General features: G+C 43.2%; 1 protein-coding gene across 1 annotated transcript in view; it reads left to right on the top strand.

Moving 5' to 3' along the window:
• KIDINS220 (kinase D interacting substrate 220) overlaps positions 1 to 8,854 on the top strand; it is a 133,687-nt gene extending 124,833 nt beyond the window's left edge. Inside the window, exons 28-30 of the mRNA XM_023511805.1 lie at positions 2,164 to 2,262; positions 3,501 to 3,737; positions 5,848 to 8,854. Coding sequence (XP_023367573.1) covers positions 2,164 to 2,262; positions 3,501 to 3,737; positions 5,848 to 7,110 — 1,599 coding nt within the window. The 3' untranslated portion in view covers positions 7,111 to 8,854. The remainder of the gene's footprint in view (positions 1 to 2,163; positions 2,263 to 3,500; positions 3,738 to 5,847) is intronic.
• The last annotated feature ends 1,475 nt before the right edge of the window (positions 8,855 to 10,329 follow it).

Here is a 10,329-nt window from a genome sequence, read left to right as displayed (position 1 = left end):
ACTGTTTCCTGGAATGCCCTGTGACGGCTTTGTTTACAAATGGACAAAAGAAAGTAAAGTAGCTGTATTGCCATGTTAATTTTTTAATGGGTCACTACAGAAGTTTGGAGACAGCCCTGTCGTGGCCCATTACTTCCCTCTGAGGAACACAGTTGCAGTGTCCTTTCTGATTGGCTCACGCTCCGCTGTCGGCATTGCTGGGGCTTCATTTGTTTCTGTCCCAGTGGATTTTACGTTTCTTGATTTTTGTGTATCTCAGAATTTTTGCATTGACCTATGTATAAGTAAAAGAAAGTCTTGATGAGAAATGTAAGGCCCTAGGAGTTTTTATGTTGAAAAAACAGAAACTTGACACTTCCACTGTGGAAAATGGACCCTTTCATGTTGTCTAATCTCAGCTGAGCCTTGTATGTGTGACTCCACCAGAGGAAGCTGCCCTGGCTTCATTTTCCCCAGATTCTCATTTGTGTCATATAGGACGTCAGATCATGTCACATTTGTTGAAGCCACGGAGGTTTGGGTCTGCAAGGCCAGTGTATTTGCAGAAGTTCATTTCTTCTAAGATCCTGTTCTTGGCGATTCTAATAGCTACCAGGAAGTTGGGCAGTGGGGCCTGAGATTCTAGGGGAGGCTTCCCCTATCTGAGGTTAACCAAGTCCGTGCCAGTAGATATTTCCACTGAGTTATACTTTTTCTGTCCAAATACTATAAGAAAGTAGAACTTCAAAAACAAGCCTCTGATCAGGCTCTGACTGAGCCCTGGGGTTTGAGGCTGCGATGATGACACCATTGCACTCCAGCCCTGTGACAGAGCAAGACCCTGTCTCAAACAAACAAAACACAAGCCTCGGCTATTTATATAAAGAATGGCATCCACAAGAAGTTTTTCAAAGAATTATGAGCATATATAGATACCGTTTAACTAATCTTAGGCAGCGTTTAGCCAGAAAGGTTTCAGATGATGGTGGTTCCCCACCCCACAGAGCCATTCATGCTGATGGTGGCATGAGTCAGGACCCCCTTTCTCTCTGCAGCCCTGGGCAGGGCCAGGGAGAGTGTGGGGTGTGCATCGAGTCCTCCCTCTGCGGTGGTCTCACTCCCAGCAGGAGGATGGCTTCCTTCCCACTCCCTCTGACTCCAGGCTAGAGTCTGCAGCCCGACGTGCCGGCCAGTTTCTTGCGTGCTACGGACTCCTTGGTGTTGCCAGAGCTGGACCTTCACCACAGACATGCTGTGTTTTTCAGAATTTACTTGGAAACTGAACAGTGTATTATTGACTTTAAACATAGATATCTCATAATTTTACCAAAGTTAATAAAGGCAAGTTTTATATTTCATAAAATCAGTAAGCTACCTATTGTTGATAAAGAAAATGCTATGTTCCATATTTGGGAAAAACTAAAATTATAGACAACCAAAAGAGGTAAAATTATTACACTGGGAAGTTAGTGGGTGCTTTCATGGCTGAAAGTATGTGATATAACTTAAGAACATAAGTTCTTCACTAAGAACTTTCTCAGTGAGCAAGCACACCTATGAGGATAAATACCTTTGTTACTTCTAAGGTTAGAAAGAAACACTGAGAGTTTGTGGCTGTTCATGACATGGTACGTGGTTTTGAAAATAGTTGAGAGGGTTAGCTCTTGGGTTGGTGCCTGGAGAGCACTCTGCTCTAGCACAGTAAGGCACTTAGGAAGTAGGGAGCGTTCTGTGTTGTGGACACTCAGCTTGTTTGTTGGTGTTATACATTAGATGACAGCCTTTTTTAGGGTCAGCCTTTCTAGTTGCAAACACTTTCCTTAAACAAAATAGAAGTGTACTACTACTTCTTCTTCTTTTTTTTTTTTTTTGGTAGAGTGCTGTGGCATCATAGCTCACAGCAACCTCAAAACTCTTGGGCTTAAGAGATTCTCTTGCTTCAGCCTCCCAAGTACCTGGGACTACAGGCGCCCACCACAACCCCCAGCTATTTTTTTGTTGCAGTTGTCATTGTTGTTTGGCATGCCTGGGCCGGGTCTGAACTCGCTAGTCTCGGTGTATGTGGCTGGCACAGTAACCACTGTGCTACGGGTGCTGAGCCATAAGTGCACTTCTTCATCACTAGGAATTTAGAACGTTTCACATTTTGTTTGTCCTTACAGTTGTGCTTTCTCTGATTTTTAGGCAAACATAAATGGCCGTGTGTTGGCTCAGTGCAACATTGATGAACTGAAGAAAGAGATGAATATGAATTTTGGAGACTGGCATCTTTTCAGAACCACAGTAAGATATCTGTAATATTATCTTAACATCCAAGATTATTTGTAACATCATATAAAACCAGTATCAATAAGTACTGGTCTAAACTGGTATTTTTGCATATTGAAAACTGTTTGTAAACTACGTCGTACACCTCTCTACACCCTGTGCAGGGCGCACAGTGCACCTTCTGCCTTTTGGACAGTTCACTCAGAAATTTGGGGAAGAGGCTGCCCCCACTTCTTCGTGCTTCCGCTTGACAGAGACTCCCCTTGACCTAACTCTGGTCGGCTCCCCCAGGCCCTGACCTTCTGTATCCCCCAATAAACTGCATCGCCCAGTTTAGCAAGAGTCCTGTTAGTTGACAAAGCTCCCCTCCCATATGTGATCACCTTCAATAGCTGACCATATTCCTCACCCAAACTCCAGACCCCCGACCCGGGGCTTCCTCTTGGTCTTGGTCATTCCGGCCACCAGCCCCTCCCTCCTGCTTGCCAGTGTATTCCACTTGTCCATGCTGGTCAGGGATGAGCCCAGTGAATAAAGTGTTTTCACTGCTCTAACTACTGTGCAGTTCTGGTTTTCAGTGACACATTCCACTTGTATTTGCTTCGTTCTCAAGTTCTAAACTAGAGTAACAGTATAATAGGCTAAGCAGAGTGTCGTATCTATGGTGATTTCTGCCATGATTTATCTTAGTATTGTAAGTAGATATAGTACAAATTCACTATAAATTCACTTACCAGAAGTATGCTTACTCATTATGATAAACTTTGTATGTTTTATTTTTAAAAACTATTTCTAAAGCTTCTAAAATACAGTTTATGGCAGTTTCACTGCCATAAACACATCCTAATGCTGTGATGTATTTTTATTGTTACAAAGGGGTTGCAACCCACAGGTTGAGAAGCGCTGGTTTATGGGCTGTGCACAGCAGTAACACATGTAATCCCAGTACTTGGGGAGGCAGAAGTGGGAGGATTGCTTGAGGCCAGGAGTTCAAAACCAGCCTGGATAACATAGCAAGACCCTATTTTTATAAAAAAAAATATATATATATATATTAAAAGTTGGCCAGACACAGTGGTGTGTGCCTGTCAGCCTGGCTCCTCAGGAGGCTGAGGCAGGACTGCTTGAGTCCAAGAATTTGAGGCTACAGTGAGCTGAGTATGCTGCTGCACTCCAGCCTGGGTGCCAGAACAAGACCCTGTCTCAGGAAGGAGAGTCGATGCAGATATTGATCATACGCTTCTTCTGTTAAGATACTAGAAATGAGAAACGCAGAGAACCAGGTGGTTCCTGAAGACCCGCGCTTCCTCAGTGAGAGCAGCAGCGGCCCTGCTCCGCACATCGAGCCTGCCTGCCGCCCTGCACACGCGGAGCTGCCGCACACCGAGCTCTCCAGCCAGACGCCCTACACGCTGAACTTCAGCTTCGAAGAGTTGAATACGCTTGGCCTAGACGAAGGTGCCCCACGTCACAGTAACCTAAGTTGGCAGGTATTTATTAAATGCCTTTCTCCATATCATCCAAGAGTGAGGGCGCTATTCAGTTCACTGAGAACTCGCCGGGCCTTTATGCAGTCATTCAGAAAATGCCTATTAAAGTGGACGAGGTAGAGGGTGCCCTGTCCTCAGGGAGCTGCTTTCATCTGGACAGGGACAGTCAGTGAAATAAAGGGAAAAAATAAGATCACTTAGAAATTGATAAGAACTGTGGAGACAGTCAGCAGTTGAGGAGTGAACAGGAGCTGGGCTTCCTGAGTTAGGGTGTTCGGCAAATTCAGCCTTTCACGGGCGAGTTTCCTGTTAAAGTCATTCATCACTGGCTAACGTACACTTTTATCAGAACACCTGCTGTGCACCTGTTCCCTCTCCACGCACATGCCTCAGCGCATGCGCACGCTCTCATGTGGCTATCTGTTGTCTCTTTGGACCTGTGTGACACATAGGTGAGTTCTCCTTTGAAGAGCGAGGCCAGGTATGGAGCAGGGACAGGGCAAAGTGAGAGATAGCGAGAGGAGGAGAGGAGTCTGAGAGGAGCGCACACCGGGAGAGGTCAGAGCAGGGTACTGCACAGACATGAGGGAGGAAAATGAGAGTACCTGTGAAGAGAAGTCTGCTGAAGGGGCAGCGTTCAGGGAAGCCCTGCCATGTCACTCTGCCGTCTTCAGGAGTGTTTGGCTTGGTAGTAAAAATACTTTTCCATGGTTGTTATCTTTTTCTCCATATTATCTGCCTACTTTAACCATTGACCGTTGACTATAGTATTAATTCTTTTGTTAAGATGAAAATTATTTATTTTGCAGTAAGCTCTGTCCACACTTGATCCTCTATCTCAGCAGCAGAAGCTCTTTTCTTTTCCCCAGGGTCTTTTTAAAATTTCTTAAGAAATCCTCATTTTGAGCTTCACTGTGCTTGGTATTTCCTACCATGACCTGAAAATTCAGACCTCTCCCATTAATGCAGCAGTTCTCCAACTTTTCTTTAATCACAGGCTCCTTTTACACTTATTTAGAACCTGTATTTTCCAAAACAAAACATGTGGTGAGAATAGTCCTGTTTTGTACATTTCTTGAATGTCTGACCTCGTGGAAGACCCTTAGGCTCTCCTCCTGCTTCCCCGTTGCAAATCTCTTGTGATATTACACATCTCAGTTCCTGGACAGTCCCTGGACGCTCTGGTGGGAATGAGGTTGAGAAGCAGATGCCTCCTTTGTATTCGTGTAAGAACAGTTTTGACTTTGTGGATGCCCTGGAAGGGGAAGGGCACACCACTGGAAACTGCTGCCCAGTGGATGGGAGGATGGCACTGTCCTGGCTGTCTCAGTGTGATCACTGGGGCCTCTCCAGGACACAGGACGTCGTCTTCCTCTGGAAGGAAGACTCTACTTAGTTGCAGCCCTTGCTCTCATCCCTTCTTAACATTTCTTGATTTTTTTTTCCTTCTGTTTCCCCTTCTTTTTCCTAATCTGTGCTTGTTACTCTTGTTTATTAGGTTTTCTGGGATCTAAAGCATTTCTAGTTCTAAAACTTCATGTTGGAAATCAGGCTTTAAAAAATATGTTATTTCTGTGTTTACTAGGGCTAAACTATTGGTCTCATAGCTTTTTATCTTTTATCAGTACAGGTGGCTTTTGCTGAAATAAAAGTTAAAGTTTGAAGTTATAAAAACAAATGATTTGGCTGGGTGTGGAGGTGTGTACCTGTAGTTCTAGCTAGTAGGGAGGCTGAGATGGAAGGATCACTCGAGCCCAGGAGTTCAAATCTAGCCTGGGCAGCACAGTGAGACCCCATCTCTCAAAAAAAAAAAAGTTAAATTAAATTTTTTAAAAAAGTGCTAAGAGTGTTTGTTAATACAACATTTAATTATACTTTTAAATATTAATGATAAAATGATTTAATTAAAATTTTTATAAAGCTTTCTAATAACAATTATAAGGTCATAGCTTTTGTTAAACTGTGTCATATAAAATTATTTTAAAAGAACTTGGTATTTCAATGACTTTTAAAATTGTTAGTGTACATATATTTTTCCTAAGCTGTTATTTATTATGCCTTTTTTTTTGCTTATTTGAATTTTTAAATTATTTTTTTTCTGTCTTCACAGTCACAAACTCGCAGAACCCCAAGTCTTTCGAGTCTCAATTCCCAGGATTCCAGTATTGAAATTTCAAAGCTTACTGATAAGGTGCAGGCTGAGTATAGAGACGCATATAGAGAATACATTGCTCAGATGTCCCAGTTAGAAGGGGGTGCAGGGTCCGCGGCCGTCAGTGGCAGATCTTCTCCACACAGCACATACTACATGGGTCAGAGTTCATCAGGGGGCTCTATTCATTCTAACCTAGAGCAAGAGAAGGGCAAGGAGGGTGAAGCAAAGCCAGACGACGGAAGGAAGCCCTTTCTGATGAAAAGGGGAGATGTTGTAGATTACTCGTCCTCAGGGGTTTCCACTAACGACGCCTCGCCCTTGGATCCCATCACCGAGGAGGATGAGAGATCTGATCAGTCGGCCAGTAAGCTGCTCCCAGGCAAGAAGCCCTCTGAAAGGTCCAGCCTCTTCCAGACGGACTTGAAGCTCAAGGGAGGCGGAATGCGCTACCAGAAACTCCCGAGCGACGAGGACGAGTCTGGTACGGAAGAGTCAGATAACACTCCGCTGCTCAAAGACGATAGAGACAAGAAAGCCGATGGGAAAGTGGAGAGAGCGTCCAGGTCTCCAGAACACAGCGCTGAGCCCATTAGAACCTTCATTAAAGCAAAAGAGTATCTATCAGACGCCCTCCTTGACAAAAAGGATTCCTCCGATTCCGGGGTGAGATCCAGCGAGAGTTCTCCCAATCACTCTCTTCACAACGAAGCTGCGGATGAGTCCCAGCTCGAAAAGGCGAATCTCATAGAGCTGGAAGATAACGGCCACAGTGGCAAGCGGGGCCTCCCCCACAGCCTGAGTGGCCTGCAGGATCCAGTCATGGCTCGGATGTCCATTTGTTCAGAAGACAAGAAGAGCCCTTCCGAGTGCAGCTTGATCGCCAGCAGCCCTGAAGAAAACTGGCCCACATGCCAGCAAGCCTGCAATCTGAACCGGACGCCCAGCACCGTGACCCTGAACAACAACAGCGCTCCAGCTAATAGAGCCAACCAGAATTTCGACGTGATGGAGGGGACCAGGGAGACCTCACAAGTCATTTTGAGGCCCAGTTCCAGTCCCAACCCAACTGCAGTTCAGAATGAAAATCTGAAGAGCATGACGCACAAGCGTAGCCAGCGTGCCAGTTACACCAGGCTCCCCAGAGATTCTGCAGAGCTCCGCGCAGCAGCCCCGTCAGAGAGCACAGGCTTTGGAGAAGAGAGAGAAAGCATTCTTTAAGTGAAACACACAGAAGTAGAATAGGATCGCTGTACCCTAATGACCAAATGGCCCTGGAGTTTGAATCCACCTAAGCACATCACCTTTATATTTCATTTACAAATAATTAATGGATGATAAGGATGATAAGACCTTTGGTAAAAGAGAGACACACTGTACAACCAAGGAAGGTCTCAGAAATGATAGTATTCCGGTCATCCTGTATTGTCATTGCAGTTCGAAGCGGAAACGCTCACTGATACTATTCTTCTCACTTTTCAGGATGAGACAAGAACTAAGGATAGGTCAGAAGTATTCTATTACACGTAAAGGGCAAAGAAAATAAAAATTCAGGGACTCTCTTTGTAGAACATTTAGTCATCAAACTTTTGAGGGAAGGTATAGAATTAGATGAAGGAAAAGCAAATTTTGCTCTTAAGAGTTTAATCTGGATAAGATTTTACAGGTTATGGAGTAGCCCAGAAGGTAAATGCTCATTACATTGAGAACCAGTGTTCTGTGTAGTAGACAAATTGCTTATCATAGAGTTTTTAAATTTTAAGTAGTAAATATATAACAAAGAGGGTTTTAAAAATTGAAAAGAATGTCAACAGTACCCCATGTGGTACAATGGGGTCATTATGAGCTGTTGGAAAAGTAGGTGGGGGAGGGGCCTTGACCCCCTATTAACCTGGATACTCTACTCCTCAGGTCCCAGACCTGGCTTCAGCACCAGCCATCTGTGCCCAAGAAGCCACCCTGCTGTGTTCTGCTGCTCTTTTAAATTGGGTGCCCAACTTTTTCTTAGGGAGCTGAGCAATGAGTAGGGAAACTGGAATCAGGAGCCATCAGTCATAATAGGCACTAACGAGTGTTTATGGAAGGAGGGAGTGAGGAAATAATTACATCAGAAAGATCAGTGACAACTAATAAGTGACAAGGAAATTTTAATCAGGCAAAACTAAATCATTGCCTTCCATCACCAGGGCAAAGTTTACCTCCTTCATCTGTTCCTAAATCAGCATATTAATTCTAAGGGAGGATCATAAGAAAGGAAAAACATTTTTAAAAAGTTTTAAAACATATAACAAAGCAGGGGGTTACCAAAAAACTATAAAACTGATGTGACTATAAAGCTGTACTTTCCATTAATTGTTAGCAGAGTTGAGAGAATGATCATGTTTACGTATTGTGTGGGATAGAGAAGTACCCTGTCGTCGTGTATTGAATTTTTTCTTGTCATTTTAACATTGCTTGTTTATGTAGAATTAATCCTGGCAGAATATCCCTATAATCACAGATAGGATGGTAGAAGGTGAGGTCACAGATACAAGATTGTCTAGAGTCAGTGTTACACTTGCTATGTTCATCACTTACTGGATTTTTATTAATGTGCTGATAAATTATTTACTTAACCAGTCATTGTGCTAAAAATAGTTGCTCTTTTGTCTTTCATTGCCTTGATGTTTGAGTGTAACAGTATTTTAATGAAGTGTTTATTTTGCATGATCTTTAACAAATGTTTTAAGCAAAAGAAGACAGGATGTTATTTACATGATATGTTGAAGTCTTAAAATTTTAATATTTATAGTGTTTATAAGTTTGTAGTATTGTATGCCTAGTAACTGTTTCAGAGGCAATATTTTGTTTCTTTTCAGGTGAGTAGTTGCAGCTTACTTTCACTGGAGTACATTCTGGCACTGTTTGTGAAATTCAGACTAGAGTATTATGTGTACAAATAGATTTAGAAAACAATAAAAAAATTGCATGCTATTCTGAGTCATGAATTTTTATTCACTGCAGTGAAGATGATTCATGTTTTGATTAAAAATTAAAAGTCACGTGTGTGTTTGTCTCGTCATGTGCCTAAAGTTTATTAAAGACTTTTAGGTTCATGTTGGCATAAGTGTCCTGAACTGCTCCCAAATGGTCTTTCTGAGAGAACTCGGCTCCTAAGTCCCAGGGCCTAAATGGTGTTTTTGTGAAGCGGTGGGTGCCCGAGAGCATATTCGTGCCCAGTAGCACAGTGTAATCGTTTCTGTAGCTCCAGGGCTAGTTGATCTAGAGCCTAGGAGGATGTCAATTTATTACATAAACAGAACATCCTGGAAAAGTCTGCTCTTTCATACTGATGTAGGAATCAGTGATGAGTCCCACACCCATCATGCTTTTGAACCTGTGTGTCAATGTGTGTGTGTGTTTATCTGTGTCTATTTATAATACATAGTTCAGTGTGATTCTCTGAACTCTGAATATATGTAAAACTCTGCTTTAAGGTGGGTGAAATAACAAGAGAAAAGAAAATTAGTGCTCTAATCTTGCTAATCCCTTAGAATCTGTCTCATTTAGAGTCTGGTGTTTTATAAACCATTTTACCTTCACTTAAAGCCATGTGTAGTTCTGTTAAAGTAGCATAATCCTAATCCAGACCGGCCGCCTTGGCCTTGTGGAGCGCTGCCGTGAGAACGACCTTCCCGCGGAAGCCGAGAAGTGAAGGCGGCTCTTGCTGTCTCGGCTGAGGCCCCTTTGGCAGTGCCGGGTGTTTGAGGAGCAGCCCTCTGACACCGGGAAATTGAGCTCTCACAACAGCCATTTTCAGTGTCAAGAGGAAAATTTGTCTTCGTGTTAGACTTTACTTACATGAGTTCTATTTATATAGTGGTCAGCATAAGTTTATTTGCCTAACCAAGTAATTCTAGAAGCTTATTTGCTAAAAGTCTTCATCTTGAGAACTCTTCAGATCATTTGCATGTGATACTGCTGCAGTAAAGTATATTTGTAATTATGATTCTTTTTCTTACAAATACTAACCATTAGAAGATAGATTTTGGACAGAATTAAATCCTTTTTTCTTTTTGGCTAAACTACTAAATTTTAAGGTTGTAAGACCACATAATCTTTAGTTCCACCAGGAATTCTCAGCCTATTTAGAAATATCCCAGAGTCTAAAAATCCCTGAGTCGCTGGCTAACTCCTGCGAGGTCACCATAACTCCCGAGAACTGGCGAGAACTAGGGGGCACTGTTGCCCTGTACTTAATGGGTGAGTCACCTTGAAAGAATAAATGGGTAACGGGGCAGGTGCCGTAAAATTACCTTCTTTGGCAAACATTTGAGACAGAATCTCTAGGCTCCTTTATTCCTCACCTCTTCTAGACTGACCCTGACGCTTGGCAAAGGGAAGAACCGAGCTGGGGGCTCGGCGCCTATGGCTCAACCGGCTAAGGCGCCAGCCACGTAC

Source organism: Otolemur garnettii, unplaced genomic scaffold, assembly GCF_000181295.1.
Source record: "Otolemur garnettii isolate 467f Iridium unplaced genomic scaffold, OtoGar3 scaffold00022, whole genome shotgun sequence".
Taxonomy (NCBI): Eukaryota; Metazoa; Chordata; class Mammalia; order Primates; family Galagidae; genus Otolemur; species Otolemur garnettii.
The sequence above is the reverse complement of the archived record's forward strand: the minus strand, read 5'-3'. Positions and strand labels throughout refer to the sequence as shown.